The sequence below is a fragment of the Kogia breviceps genome, chromosome 8 (assembly GCF_026419965.1).
Source record: "Kogia breviceps isolate mKogBre1 chromosome 8, mKogBre1 haplotype 1, whole genome shotgun sequence".
Lineage (NCBI taxonomy): Eukaryota > Metazoa > Chordata > Mammalia > Artiodactyla > Physeteridae > Kogia > Kogia breviceps.
The window spans coordinates 71,868,117-71,884,386 of NC_081317.1; the positions used below are offsets into that span (position 1 = coordinate 71,868,117).

Sequence of the window (16,270 nt, forward strand, 5' to 3'; positions counted from 1 at the left end):
TAGATAAAGTGAAACGATCTGGGGAAAATAGTACCACTCCTAGATGCTGCTGGAGACAAGTACAAACTTGGTGCACCTGAGGGCCTTTTACATAAAAATAGGAATTAAATCACTGGCATTTCTCTTTTGTTGCTTTGTAGACTAAGTTTATTTTCATTTTTACTCAGGATTAATTTATAAAGGAGTTTATTTATTAATAAAGGAATTTCCCACTGTTATTCAGAGGCTGCTCTACTGGGAAGTTGAGCAAGTTTCTTGTCTGAAACAGTATAGTTTAGACTTGCCCTCCTGTCTTTCCCCATTTTGCTCACTGGTAGATCAGAAGAGCATTGGAGATAATGGTCTGAAGCTTAGGAGTGAGGACTAATGCCAGCAACTTTGTTGCTGAATCTAGGGGATAGTTTCCTTACTTATTATTATTATTATTTTTTTGCGGTATGCGGGCCTCTCACTGTTGTGGCCTCTCCCATTGCGGAGCACAGGCTCCGGACGCGCAGGCTCAGCGGCCATGGCTCACGGGCCTAGCCGCTCCGCGGCATGTGGGATCTTCCCGGACCAGGGCACGAACCTGCGCCCCTTGCATCGGCAGGCGGACTCTCAACCACTGTGCCACCAGGGAAGCCCCATACAATCTGGCTCTTGACAACCTCTTTAGGCTGTGACACTGTGGCCTAGCCACACTGAACAACTTTTACTTCTACAATGTGCCAAGTGTTTTGGCCCCAGGAATACTTTCTTCTGTTAGTCCTCTGGCTAGATGTCCCTCTTAGATGCTCCCTGACATCTTGTACATCTATTGAATATGTCATCCCGTGACATAATTGCCTCTTTATTGCTCTGAATTCCCCTCCTTCTCCCACTTCCTTTAATGTTTCTAAGCTTCCTGAAGGTAGAGAGAGTTTGTCTGTGTCTTGTGCACTTTTCACCAAAGCTCAGTATAAAATCTGGTCCTTAGGAGACTTTTGAGTGACTGAACTGTGTCTTAACGTCTTTTGCGTCATAATATGGTTAATTTTGAAGCCCTAGTAATTCTGTTAGGTCTCTTACATCCACCCTTTCCTTTCCATTTTCATTGCCACTGCTTAGTGCAGCACTCATGCTCAGGGCACCTGTCTCACACTTGGACTGGTTTTAAGAATTTTCTCATTGCCCTGTGTCCTTAAGGTCTGTCCCTTCCATTCTAAATGTCAACCTTTAGTGATATTGAGCTTCCTAAAGCCTGCTAAATAGAAGCCTTCCATCCCTTTGATAGCTTTATACGAATGTGACCCAAAAAAGTTGAAGATATTGATACCCTATTACTCAGTAAATCCCTCCTAGTTATACCCTAGAAATCTTGTAAATGTACTTCAGAAGATGAGTACAAGCTTACCTGTAAAAGTTCTTAGCAGCACTATTTGTAATAGCAAAGCACTAGAAACAACCCAAATGCACACCAGCAGAAAAATAGGTAAATAAATGACATATTTATACAGTTGAACTGCACTAGTATGTGCATGCACTTAGGGTTTTTTGGGTTTTTTTTTGTGGTACGCGGGCCTCTCACTGTTGTGACCTCTCCCGTTGCGGAGCACAGGCTCCGGACGCGCAGGCTCAGCGGCCCAGCCACTCCGCGGCATGTGGGATCTTCCCGGACCAGGGCACGAACCCGTGTCCCCTGCATCGGCAGGGGGATTCTCAGCCACTGCACCACTAGGGAAGCCCGGGTTTGTTTTTTTGTTTGTTTGTTTTCCCTCCATGGACTTTGGTATGTATGGTTCACAAGACAAAAGTTTTTCTTCTGCTTGAGCTGAATGTATTAGGTGTAATATGCCACCTACTGGATAGAGTTAGCATAGCTTTATGAACTTTTCTTTCCTAATACTGATTATTGTGTCTTTTGTTAACATTTCCTAAGTCCATTCTCCATTTTGTGTGTGTGTGTGTGTGTGTGTGTGTGTGTGTGTGTGTGTGTGTGTGTAATCAATTTTTTAGATTGCTTTAAGCATACTAAAAGTAACCATATAGACATTCTGAATTTGTGTCTGGTTAATGATGAATGTTAAAATAAAAGAAAGGTCTTTATGTGTAAATTTTGGGGAAGTAAACCATATATTCTTGACTAAGAAACATTGTCATCGTGTGAAGGGATTTAAATATTTTATGTTTTATAAACTACACAAGTACTTTATTCCTTAGGAGCCATTACTTCAATAATTCCTTATTTAATAGAAAATTTAGATGCCCTTACATTAATTGTGTAAGTTATATAGAAGGCATATTTTTTTGTCATATGAGGTCAAAGAAATCTATGTGACCCACCTTGTTGGAGTATTTGTAAATATTTATAAAATTTTATGTTAGCATAAAGCATTTTAAGTAGTTTTCAAAGGATACTTTAATCTTTTCCTCTAGTATCTTACCATTGTTAAATAATATTTGAATAGCATGCAAATTTTAAAGTGTTGGGACTCTTTACATCTTTTTTTAAAGACTTTATTAATTTATTAATTTATTTTGGCTGCATTGGGTCTTAGTTGTGGCACATGGGATCTTTGTTGAGGCACGCGGGATCTTTCTTTCTTTGCGGTGCATGGGCTCTTCATTGTGGTGCTCAGGCTTCTCTCTAGTTGTGGTGTGCGGGTTTTCTCTCTCTGGTTGTGGTGCGCGGCCTCCAGGGCACGTGGGCTCTGTAGTTTGCAGCATGCAGGCTCTCTAGTTGAGGCCCACAAGCTCAGTAGTTGTGGCACTCCGGCTTAGTTGCCCCGCAGCATGTGGGTCAGTTTCCTGACCAGGGATCAAACCTGTGTCCCCTGCATTGTAAGGCGGATTCTTTACCACTGGACCACCAGGGAAGTCCCCTTATATCTTTTTTTTGTGTCTCTAAAATTAGTCTTTGAATTTTGTTGTTTAAAACAAACATATTTTATAGGTGCTGGGAAGACAACACTTCTGAACTATATTTTGACCGAGCAACATAGTAAAAGAATAGCAGTGATTTTAAATGAATTTGGGGAAGGTAAGTAAAGTTCAGTAAATACCATGCTGCAAGAATTTATTGGACAGTTAATTCAACTGGTGAATTGATATTCCATACTTTAAAATGAAAATGCAAGACATTATAATGTGAACACATTGCTGTAGATAGTTTTGGAAAAATTAGATTCATTTATGTCAATTTTTATTTTGTATGGATTCGAGATACTGAAATCAGATAATTTCTATAAAATTTTATTTTGTTTAACTTTAGAATTCATACCAACAGAATTAAATTAGATTTTTGCATAAAATAAATATCTCCAGAAGTAAAAATCTAAGGATATGAAAGAAAATCTTTCAGGAAGATTTTTGTACCAACTAGGAAGGTCCTTTTGTACTGACTATTGTGTAATTGCACCTTCTGAAAAATATTTGAAGATGCTTCAGGCTTGTAAGTTTATCTCGTTGAATGTTTATTATTCTGCAAAGCAGTTAAAACAAGATTTAAAAAATAAGTTAAACATGTGCTCTCCATCCTCAAGCAACTTCATCTATCTGTGAAAATATGTACGTTTTATATTCCAGTTTTTTTTGTCTTTAACATTAAACTGTTTAAAAAAATTTATACAGTAGTGTTAGACACAATTCTCTGATTTCTTTTATAAGCTTTTCTTCTCAAGTGTGAAGTTTAATAAAACTCATGTTTAGCAAAAAAATATAACTTCAGTTGAGGTATTTCTTAAATTATACTTTTTTTCCAGTTACAGATTGGTAAAGGAGCTAGGTTTATTAACAGGATGGGAAGCCTGTTAGTTGAACTTGATTTCTGGTTTTAGTAAACCGAAGATAGTTTCAATAAACTAAAGAGTCCTGTTAGACAAAAATAAAAATCCTAAGATTTTTTAATCATAGGTTTTAATTCTAACTTCTTATTAACTGATCTTCTGTTGGACACTGATTACATTTATTATTATTTCTTACTATCTTTCTTCATTCTTTCTGGACTTTTTTTACAGCTTTGTCCTTTACAGCATTTGTAATACTTTCCTTTTCATTTTATTAATGTTCTCTACACCCTGAATTCTGTAGCAGCCCCTTTCAAAACTCTTTATCATTGCCTAACTGAAGTATAAACAAAAAATATATGTAAGTGAAAAATTATTCAGGTTTTTATTGTTGTTGTTCATTTGCTTTACTAGATATTTAGAACTCTTTCCTGGCTTGCGTATGTTTCTTTACTGGAGGAAAAGTAAGACTTTTAAATCATTCTTATTTGATAACAAGCATCCCAGGCTCTCAAATATACTTTATCCTTTCTCAAGTAAGCATTGCTAGGAAACGTATGTGTATTTGATTAAAATTTAATTTTAAGTGAGCACATTGGTACCCTGGCCAAGCAAAACTTCCTCAAAAGGAACTAAGGGTATAACTCATACGGGGAATACTGAACAGTCTGTCTAGTAGACACAGAAACAATTTAGAGGAAGAATAAAAAGAAAACATAGGTAAGAGATTGAAGGGCATATAAAAACCAGTGTATAAACATACTGGTCTATCTAGAGAGTTGGCCGTGGACAAGAAAGAACGCCTTTAAAATAGCTACTTTATTAGGAAATGGGAGCAGGCTAGTAAGAGGCCTAAAGAGGAAGTAGATTTTACATTTGCCTCTTTAGGGGCTTAAATTCTCTTAAAGAAAGAAAAGCTAAAATAATCTAGAGTAGTATAGTTTAAAATATTGAGGCAGCCTGAATAGAATGAAAGAATAAAAGTTACGAAATGTATTGTCTGCTTTGAAATCTGCTCCTTATTGAGTATACTCATCTTTGTTTTTGGTTGACTAGTGGACATAATCTAAAGAGTGCTTCTTGTTAATCATTCTAGGAAGTGCATTGGAGAAATCCTTAGCTGTCAGCCAAGGTGGAGAACTCTATGAAGAATGGCTGGAACTTAGAAATGGTTGCCTCTGCTGTTCCGTAAAGTGAGGAATGTTTTTACTGTGTGCTTGTTGGCTTCTGAAAATGTTTATTGGTTATATTTCTAGCTTTGATTTCCTTATGTAAATTAACTAAATCTACATAATCTTCACTATATTTTCAAGTAAACGACTTATTAGGATGCATTTTCTTAAAGCATTTCTTGATGCCTTGTTTTTCTATCTGCTCTAATGCTGTGGTCCTTTTATTGAGTTTTTTGTTGTTGTTTTTGATGTCAGGGTTTAATTAATAATCCCTGTGGTGCATGGAAGTCTCATTTAATGTGTAAAAAATGATTATTCTGAATTTAATAAGCCATTGGTCTTATTTCCAAGAATTCAGCCTCTAAAAACAAAAATAAATGACCATGAAAAAAGAGAAGAACCTCACATCCTGTTCCACCAGTTATAGTTGTTTCCAAGGACAGTGTTTTATTCACCAATATAACAGCTCTTAGAAAAGGAATGACACATAGTAGTCACTCAAATGTTTGTTGAGCAAATTAGGAAAATTAATACCCATATGGTTGATTTTGTATATTCTAGTGAATTAAATTTCTTCTACATCATTTACTATCTTAGGTGTTTGAGTCAAGTGTATTAACAAGGCTAAAACATAACAGATTTTCTTAGACAATTAAAATTAAGTATTTTCTTGCACTTTTGATATTATTAAGAAAAAAAGGAAATTAAAGCCTGCTACCCTAATTCAGAACAGAATTGAAAGGTATTTAATTGTAGTGTCCCTTTAGCTGTTATATTAAGCTACTGTAATTCCTAAATTTTGTCATTTTCTGTATTGATTTTTTTCTTTCATAAAGCTATAAAAATAACAGGTTCTGACATACTTTAGTCAGGTATATTAAAATTCCCTCTGCTTTTAATTTTAATAAAATTAAAGTATTAACTCATCAAGTATCTGATTTCTTGTTACCTGTCAGCATATATGTGTCCATTTCCCTCCCCTCCCCCAAACTGGTAAATACTGGATGGTCATGTTAGAAGCTTGGGACCAAGGTAAATTTCCACATGCCTAAAGATATCTTTATCCCTGCTTGCTAAATATATTTTTAAATGTTTGTGATGATCACTTTAAAATATTCAGGCAATCAATGTATATCATGTTTTGGCATTCTCCAGGGACAGTGGCCTTAGAGCTATTGAGAATTTGATGCAGAAGAAAGGGAAATTTGATTACATACTGTTAGAGACCACTGGATTAGCAGATCCTGGTAAGAAATGTCATTATTAATAACCAGAATATAGTTCTTAAACATTTAAAAATAAATGGACTAGAGAAATACTAAAATGAGTATTAAAGCTTTACTCTAGATTAAAAATTTTTTATTTTGCTTTAAATGAGAAAAAATACTGAGTCGTCATGTTTCTTTGGCAGATGAATGATGATCGAAGTGTTTGGTAAATTTAACATGCTAATAAAATTTGAAGTTCTATCGATTAATTTAGGGTTATTGGCATGAACAAAAGTTGTTAAAAATATTAGAAAAATCTAATAAAATGTAGGGAAAAAGGAGACATTCTACTTGTAGTATATATTTGGTTGGTTCTGCTCTGCAGAGATCTTAATTCTGATTGCTTTTTTTTTTTTTTTTTTGTGGTACGCGGGCCTCTCACTGTTGTGGCCTCTCCCGTTGTGGAGCACAGGCTCCGGACGTGCAGGCTCAGCAGCCATGGCTCACAGGCCCAGCCGCTCGGCGGCATGTGGGATCTTCCTGGACTGGGGCACGAACCCATGTCCCCTGCATCGGCAGGCGGACTCTCAACCACTGCGCCACCAGGGAAGCCCTCTGATTGCTTTTTAATCCAGTTTTCGTAGAGGGTCATTTAGAGATATCTAAGGACTTTTGGAGTTAAATCCCAGAAATACTTATTCCCTTTAAATTAATTGTTAGCATTTTGTTTTTCTACTATTAAACTTGAAATAATTTAATTTGTAAATATTGTCATAAGGTAGAGAGTTAAATCAAGCCTTTTTTTTCTGGTGTGCAATTAATAATGATTATCTATGAAATTTTTACCTCTGAATGGAATTACATCCAAACTTTCCTGTTGAAAGCTACACAAAGTCTACCTGTTTCTAACAGTGGGTTTCTGTTCCTTAACATCGTTATTCCAAGTATGCAGAACATTTAGTTTTGTAAGGCTGACATACCATTATTTCTTTTTTGATCTGGGTCTATGGCATTGCACCATAAAACCATATTAAAGAACTGTTTGGGAATAATTTATTGAAGGGGTCATAATTGTTTAAAAGAAATATTGGGGTGTACTGAAGATTCAAATGTAATCAGTTGTTACTTTATTTTGAAGTATTACATAATAACATTGTCCCTATGTTTTCAAATTAGGATTGAGTTAGGCTCTTTTGGTCCTTATAGTAGGCATGGATTTTTCATACATTTTCATACATTTCCAAGAGGTCTGACTGATGATAGGACTTTGACCATTACATTGATGTTAAATATCAATTTAAATCTGGTAAGATGGGAAAGTATATTGTGTGCCTCTTTTTGAAATAGAAAATATCAGTTTCTTTCATTGCAGCCACTGCATAGAGAAAAATTCTTACAATTTTGAGAGTAGGTGAATTTACTAAAACACAGTTTAGCTTTTCAGAGGAAGAAAAAATTATATAAAAATCTCAGAGAAAGGTTTTGTACAAATTGTAGGTATAAACAGTTTGATGTTTCTTCTTTCTTTGGAATAATGATTTTTATTGTTTGGGTAGAAATGAAACATTGATCATTAAAAAAAAATTTAAACAGTAACTAAGAAAATACAAAGAAGAATGTTAAAAAAAATGTTGCCCTATATCTCACTACTGTAAAATACAAGCAGGTAAATTTTATTCCAAGGATTTCACCGTGCCAGGGCTACTTGCTGTGGTATGTTGAATTACAGCATCAGCCTCAGCTGGTAGCTTGGGAAAAATACAGATTCTTGGGCCTCATCTGAGCTCTATGGAATCAGAATCTCTAAGGGTGGGACCCAGCAATCTGTTTTAATAAGACCCCTGGTGATTCTTACACATGCATAAGTTTGGGAAACCCCGCTCCATGTGTAAATATGCAGAAGTAATTTTATAAAATAGGATCCCATTCTTTGTGCTATTCTAATTAATTATGAATGTAGTTCTACTTGAACCTAAAAGAAGAGAACTTGAAAGAAGTGAAAGAATTGCTGAATGTCAGATAAATGCTTCTTCACTGTAAGAGATATGAGTTAAGAAAAAAAAGAAAAAATTATAAAGAACATAAATTGGACAAGTTATTTTTTAAACTACATGTTTAAATTTTCAGAGTAGTACCTACTGACTCTCTGTCATAAAGGATGAGGGAATTAAAACACTTCCACCTTCTCCCATTTGGTTTTGGTTCATTGTATTCTTTGCTATGTTGTCAAGGTTTCTCACATTTATATTCTGTCATACTTTGTTTAGTCCTGTGTTTAAACTGTTTTACCAGCACTATGGCTCCTCCATTCCTGAGTTGATCAATCTCTTGATTGACTGAATTGAATTTCATGGTCAGGTAATCTTTTGAAGCTTTCAGTGCTGTATTCCTTTAGATCTTGCATACTTCATTGCTTGAGAACGTGTGTCTTTTTTTTTTTATATATATACTTGAAGGATTACTTGGCTAGGTATAAAATTTTCACATCACAATTTCTTTCCTTCAGAACTTTGAAAATGTTGCGTCATGATCTCTTAGTATTTTTGATTGGCTGGATTTCCTTGTGCAGCATTTTTCTCTTTTCATCGGGAAGGATTTGTGAGTGCTGTATGCTTTGAGTTTCAATGCTGTTGTTTCCTTTAATGTTTGAGAATGTCTGCCTGTGGTTTTCATTCTTGAAAAACAACTTGGCAGGAGGTAATATCCTCAGAGAACACTTTTGTTAGAACTTTGTGGTCATTATTTTATTATATTGGAGCAGTGAATTTTACTGTAGAAAAATCTGATTTTTTCCTGCCTCCTTGAAAGTGACTTGCTTTTTCATCTAAAATGCCTAAAAAATTTTTTCTTTATTTTTTAAGTTCAGTAATATAACCAAGATATATCTAGGTGTCATTCATAATTGTGTTTTCCTGGATTACAATATACTCTTTAGTCTGTAGGGTTAGTGCTTCATTTAGGGATATTTTCCTTATTTATTACCATAAAGAATTTTTCTGTCAAATTATTGTGTTCTCTTCTTTATGACACAGATTTTTCGTATATTGAATTTTCTTTTGTTCTCCATATTTATTATCTTCTAATTGTTTTGATATGTCTTTTGCCTCTGCATTTACTGTAATCATCTCAAATCTTCCTTTTTGTCTGTAATTGTTTCCACCAATGTCTGTTGATGTTTTAAATGAATTAATTGATTTAGTAATGGTACATTGGCCCTAAGTTTTCTTTCTTTAGCATTATAAACTACCTTTTCATATTCTGTTTTATTTTGCCTTTGGAGCTGTTTTTTAAGCTCTTTCCTTTTTTTAAAAAAATAGTTTTGTTTCTTTTTGATCTTTTTAAAAAAATTTTTATTTATTTATTGGCCACGTCTTGTGGGATTTTAGTTCCCCAACCAGGGATTGAACCTGGGCCACGGCAGTGAAAGTGCCAAGTCCTAACCACTGGACTGCCAGGGAATTCCCTAGAGCTTGTTTTTAATTAAGATTATATTATTTTTATCTTTCTTATTATAAAGAAGCCCTTAGGAATTTTCTTTGGTTTCTTCAATTATGTTTCCTTCCAGAACAGGTTGTTTGTCATCTGTATTCCCCATTCATTTGTTCATTTTTTTCTTTCCCTCCTTTTATCTGCTTTTTGCTTCTTTTAATCTGTAGTAACATGTGCATAGTTTTTTCACCATGTTTATGCTTGATGTAGGAGGCTCAGAGAAATGTCTTCTTAGATGTGGTGTTCATGAATTTTTTAAAATACCCTACACATGTTACCTAAACTTGTTTTTCTCTTGAGCCTTAGTTTGAAAGCTGGGTATTGCTGGGAGTGGGGATGGGGAAGCAGAGAGAAAAGTAGTGATTGAGAGAGCCAGATGGGCAATATGATTTTTAGGCTTTGCTCTCCTGCAATACCAAGTGTTCCCCTCCTTTATTAGCTCAGACTACTCATGAATAGATTTCCTGTACCTTTTGCAGGGACATCCTTGAGCTTCAGACTTCTCTCTTCATTTTGCTCTGAGCCCTAGAAAATGACCCCCTCCCCTGAAAGTGTGGAGACAGTTAGAAAATTTTACCCCTGAAGTTTCTTTGTTGGCTTTTTCTTGTATTGCTTATTTCTCCCTCAGTTCTACATCTCACCATTTTGAAAGCTATTTCTGATAAATATTAGGATTTTGTAAACTACTTATCTATAACCTCTTGCTGAGTATTGGGGTAGAATTAACAACTATCATACATCACATAGAACTTTCTGTTTTTTATATTTACTATCATCCAAAAATTATGGCAGGAAGTTGTATATTTGGTTGCTGCTGATAAAATTTGGTTTTCAAAATTTTATTTTGTTTATTTTTGTTTTTTGTTTTGTTAGGTTTTGAAGAAGGGAGATTCTATAATTTAGCTCAGGGTTTTTTAACCTTGGTACAAATGACATTTTGGGTTGAATAATTATTTTAGGAGGCCGTCTTGTGTATTGTAGGATGTTTAAGAGAATCCCTGGCTTCTACCTACTACATGCCAGTAGCATTCGTGTAGTTGAGATGACCAAAAATTTCTCCAGGCATTGCCAAATATTCCCTGGGGAAAAAAATTACCCTGGGCTTAGAATCACTAATTAACTTCATTCTCTAGTCTTTACTCCCCCTGTTAAACACCTGCATCCAAATTTTAAGTAGTTCTTTATTTTGTAGTCTGGTAAGTATTAAGCCAAAGATACACATCAGATTTAGAATAAAAGCTCTAATACACTCTTACAGTTCAACTTAATACTAGGCAAGTGTTAACTATTGGACTTATAAGCTCTCTGAATAGAAATCAATGAATTTTAAAAAAAGATTTATGTACAGTGCTAGGAATTTTACTGAGTGAAAAAAATTAATACTTTAAAAAAATAACTTATTGTTTGGAGTAATGATACTCACAGTAGATTTACTTTTCTCCTTCATTAATTAAAATCATGTTGTTAGCCAAGTAAGTGAAGAAAATTTTTATTGACACTTCAGTTGTTTCCTGTTTAGAAGACTGACACTCTCCAGTTTTAAGCTAAATAATTGTCATGGTAAAGTAATTTCCTTGAAAAGGACAGGCATTGATTCAGCCCCTGTTACTCACAAATCCTATTTCAGTCAAATTGGAAAACGATTAAGTTTTTGGGAAAAAATCAATAGATATCAGGAAACCATTAGATCTTGTGGCCCTTGCTATATCCTGCATGAGTAATCACTGTAAACTGCTGACAGGTATTTCATTGTTGACACAGAGTGATGCTTGGGAGACCACATCTCGTCAGGGTAGGTGGACAGCTTTAGACATTGGAGTGAGTTCAGTTATCCTTGTTTTTCCCCAGGACTCATCCTTTTAGACAGCTCTGTCACTAACTGGACCTGTGATGCTTTGAAAAATCAAATTCTTTCTTTACTGTCAGTTTTCTTTTTTCTCGTGTTTTGGCATACTAATCAGGGTGTGTGGTTTGGTATTGAACCAGTTTCTATCAAAAACAAGTTTAAATTTCTTATTTAGAAATTATTTTTCCTCAAAAAAAATTTCCAAATTTTATATCAGTACTAATAAATAGTGTAAGGATTTATTAGTAAGGACATAGACTGTATAATTTTACTTTTATTCTTCTGTAAAACTTACAAGTAAATTTTAAAAAATTAAAAAAAAATCTTGGACAAGTGATTTTGGATTTATCTATGTTTTGCTTTGCTTTCCTTTAGGGAGATAATTATTTGTGAACTGTATGATTATGATATTCAGGAGAGAGAAAATAAAAATAAGACCTGTGTGCACACAGCCATTCTGCCAAAATTATTTGATATTATTTATTGGTAAATTATTGTGGTATTGGTGAAAGCTTGATATTGGGTTTGTATGTAATAAGAGTTGTTTTTTTTGTTGTTTATTGATGTAGAGAGAGGGGAAGAAATGGGTATAAAATAGTAAATGGTTCTATCACTGTAATTTCCTTAAGAAGATTGAAAACCCATATTTAATTCATATATGTGTTTGCCTGCTAATTCCATTGGGGCAAATTAAAACATTATGGATAGAGTTTTGTTTCCTAGTTTGAAGAAATATTTTTATTTGATGAATATTATCATATATTTTCAGGTGCTGTAGCTTCTATGTTTTGGGTTGATGCTGAATTAGGGGTTGATATTTATCTTGATGGTAAGTTTAGAAATGAATTTTTAAAAAAATTTTCAAGTAAAATGTTAATGTTATGGTTAAGATCATTTTTGTTTATTCATATTATACTTTTAATTCCTTGTATTGGTACTCTTTTTAAGCTTGTTTAGTTTGATGATGAAATAAGTCTTTGTTCATACTGATTCTAAAGCCCCAGACAGTAGTAGAACTAGATATCAATCATAATCTCAACTACCAGTTTAGTGCTTCTATTAAGGTTTTCCTTTTAAAGTACTATGTAGGGCTTCCCTGGTGGCGCAGTGGAGCAGCTGGGCCCGTGAGCCATGGCCATTGAGCCTGCGCGTCCGGAGCCTGTGCTCCGCAATGGGAGAGGCCACAACAGTGAGAGGCCCGCGTACCACACACACACACACACACACACACACACAATAAAAATAAAATACTATGTAGATTTTCTATATTCCCCGTTGTTTAATTTATGTGCTTAGTATATATTAGAGCTTTTTATTTTAAATAACATATATAGTATGAGGATCAAATTTCATTTTCCCTTAAAAATAAGAATGAAACAAAGGCCCCTACCCCTTGCTCTTTTTACCATAACACTTTTGGGCAATCTTATTCGTAGACTTCATTTAAGACACATTAGAAACTTTCTGAATTAGGCAAATATGTTCCCTGAAACACCCCACACCTGATTCTTCACCTTTCAGTTGACCATATTTTTCATAGACTAAGGGGTGAACTTTAAGAATTTTTGAAGCTGGGCCTCATCATTTGGCCCTAATATATATGGAATGTAGCTGGTTAAATTCCTTAGGCGTCATCAAACTCATTCTGCTGTTGTCCTTCGAAAAATTATTTAGCATATAAATTCAGATACTGCCAAACTAACTGATCATTTGGAAACTTAGGTACACCTTAGATAAAACAGTTGTGTGAGTTAGTTTGGTGAGAGATATTCTAAGATGCCTCAGATTTGTTAAGCAATAATTTAAATAAGAAAAGTCTCGATTTTGATTATGTGAAAATAAAGATAAGCTGTCTTGTGTAATTTATCACTTTCCACTTTATATTGTGAAATTTGTCTCATGTTTTGGATTGTAACCTTTTTAAAGGCCAGAGAAATCTTATTTTCCTTTTTATTTGTTTGTTTAATTTTAAGTATTTGTTTTTATTATGTCCCATCTAGTGCCTTAATATAGTGCTAGGTTCATGTTTGAAATGCATCTGCTTACTAATGGAATTGAACTAAATTGCTGTGCTGGCAAGAGAAAAAAACAGTATTTTATTGAGTGACATTTGTGAACTGAAATAGACTAGTTTTAATTCTTAAATATAAAGATGATTAAAAGATTTATTCCTTTGTAGGTATCATAACTGTTGTGGATTCAAAATATGGATTAAATGTAAGTTGAAAGATTGCTATGAGTTACTAATTATTTGTTAACAGCTGGTTAGATGCGGATTGATTATATTTTTTCTATGTGTCTGTTTGAAATATCCTTAACAAAAATATTTTTCTACTGTAAATATAAAAGATAGTACTTTTTAAAATGGCAGTAATATTATCAGAAACTGTGTGTGTTAAGCCAGTGAGTCACATTTTTAATTTAATATATCATATTTTGGAAGTTTAAAAAGCATGAAGAATAATAAAGCAAATACGGTTAAAAAATAGTTTTTTTTTAAGTATCCTGAACAATAGATGAAATTTGTGTGTGTCTTTTAATTATTATTTTGTGTTTCTAAGTTAAATGTTTATTTTCTGCTTCTCTGGCTTGATATGATAAAAGTTTGAAGTGTAATATTTTGTAATAAGGATAATACAGGATAAAGTTTGGGTATGTGTAACCCCTCACTAGGATTCAGCCCCAATGTTGATAAGTTTTTCTGTTTGATAGAGGAAATTGAGCTTGATAAAGCATATGAGAGCTTATTTTGCTTGTTAAACTGCTGTCAGACACAAGCTGCAGATGATTGAGTTTTTAAAAAATATATTGCTTTCCCATATTTTGAAGAAATCAGGATTTATGCCTAGGTTTAGGGATGAGAAACTCTCCTTTAAAAGGCACCTTGCTGTGAATGTTTTGCAACTAGCAAGGCCCTGAAATGCATTTAAATGAATTTCAGTTCACAAAATGCACTTAGTAAGATTTAAAAATGCATGTTGCCGCATGAAGTGGTGTTTCTCAACTTTCCAAGTGAAAAATTACTAGGGGCAGAAGAGAGTGAAACTATCCTCCATCTCCTGACCCAGTCTGGTGATATGAATAGTGCCCAAAGTAATCATTTCTTAGAAGTTTAAATTTAATGTTTAAAAATTCATGTCCATTTTGTATTCTACCCGACAATATATTTGAATTTCTTAATTTGTACAAGTTTGTTTTTCTTCCAAACCTTTAATTAGTATGGCAAGCTTGTCAAATCATTACTAATACCCCTTCATTGGCTCTTCAGTTCCCTCAGGGATAGAGCACCCTAATTTGAGAAGTTTGGGAGATGGTTTGATTCCTTTTTAGATTTTTAAGTCAAAATTTATTAATAGTCTTAAGAACCAAAGAAAGACCCCTGATATTACAGATTTTACTCAGAAATATTCCAACTGTTCTGAAATCATGATAGTTCTAGCAAAGTGTTTACAGAGGAAGCAAAAAAAAAAAGTCAAATTCTTCACTCTGAATGTTTATTAAAGGGCATGTTTGAATCCATCTCCTATACAGATTTATTGCCAAATTTGCCATATCTTCAGGATGGATAGTAGGATTTTTTTTTGATAGACTTACAGTACCAGACTCAAAATCAAACTCTTTATGTATTTATGATTATGGGAATAATTTTATATGTATATTTGGTTGTGGAAAGGAGTTAAATAGAATCTACCATGAGTATGATAGAGGCCAAAAAAACCACAAAGCAACATTCTGAATAATGTAGACACAGCAAACGTTTAACCCCCTCCTACCTTGATAGACCATCTTAAATTATTAAATCAATATATCTACACAAAGCTGACATACTGTCAGGATAATGGAAATTTTAGATTTTCTAAGTCAGGTGCCAAATAAATAACTTTTCCTTTATATAAAGGATTTGCCAACTTGTCTAATTCCTCTGGTTGCAAAGCTTGACCTCAGTAGCTGCTTGTGATTCAGAGAATTCTGAGGCAGTACAAGTAATGACACTTGGATAATGGGCAGCAATTTAAGGGTGTCATGCTTCACAGAGCCAGCCCATCAGAAGTAAAGCTGAGAAATGGTACCTTGTGGCCAGCCAGCCAAATTGAAACTGAAGTGGTAATTGATATCATGGGCTATCACTCTAATGGGATTGTCACCCATTGATCTGAAATATTCATTTTTTAATCATGGGCAAAGAATTGGACAACTTCAAATGACAGCTCTTTATTCTCAGGACTTGACGCGCAGGCTACTGACATTGTCCTTTTCAGTTCTACAAAAGTGACAGCATTTAATGCAATAGAATCAATGAATGAAGTTACACAGAAAAGGTCAAGTCAGAGGTTTCTTTTTGGTTCTTCTGTTATATTGCACAAGCTGTTGAAACAATTGAATCAGAAAACAGTTTGGCTTGGAAAAGACCAGAAAAATAAATAGACTGACATTATGCAATAATCTTTTCTTAAAAGCTAAAATAATGTTAGATCTATAACCAATCCATTGGAAAGAAATAGCTGCTGCTGCTTTTTTTAAAAATGTCACTGACATCTTTGACACTAGATTTCTTTCCACTGTGGTCAACAACAGTGTTTCTTTCTTTTCTTTTCTTTCTTTCCAGCTTGTTTCTGTTTCTGCAGAAAAGCCCTTAATGAAGTTGTGTCATATGATGGTGTTATTTCAAAGGATTCCTTTCTTTCTTATGCTGTGCTAAGTTAGAGGGTAGAACCTTAACCTTTTTGATATGTTGGATTAATTAGTACCAAAATTTTTCTGGTCTTTTTCTTGATATATAAGCAAAAGCCACAGTCTGTAAGCAGAGATGAG

The 16,270-nt window shown here is 34.1% G+C and overlaps 1 protein-coding gene across 2 annotated transcripts in view; it reads left to right on the forward strand.

Annotated features, from left to right (window-relative positions):
• Positions 1–16,270, forward strand: part of LOC131761976 (zinc-regulated GTPase metalloprotein activator 1B) — a 42,928-nt gene that overhangs the window by 1,041 nt on the left and 25,617 nt on the right. Inside the window, exons 2-6 of one of the 2 annotated variants that reach the window (XM_059073335.2) lie at positions 2,912–2,998; positions 4,840–4,936; positions 6,071–6,162; positions 12,228–12,287; positions 13,638–13,675. In XM_059073335.2, the coding sequence (XP_058929318.1) occupies positions 2,912–2,998; positions 4,840–4,936; positions 6,071–6,162; positions 12,228–12,287; positions 13,638–13,675 (374 nt within the window). The remainder of the gene's footprint in view (positions 1–2,911; positions 2,999–4,839; positions 4,937–6,070; positions 6,163–12,227; positions 12,288–13,637; positions 13,676–16,270) is intronic. The other variant, XM_067039550.1, reaches the window with a different exon arrangement.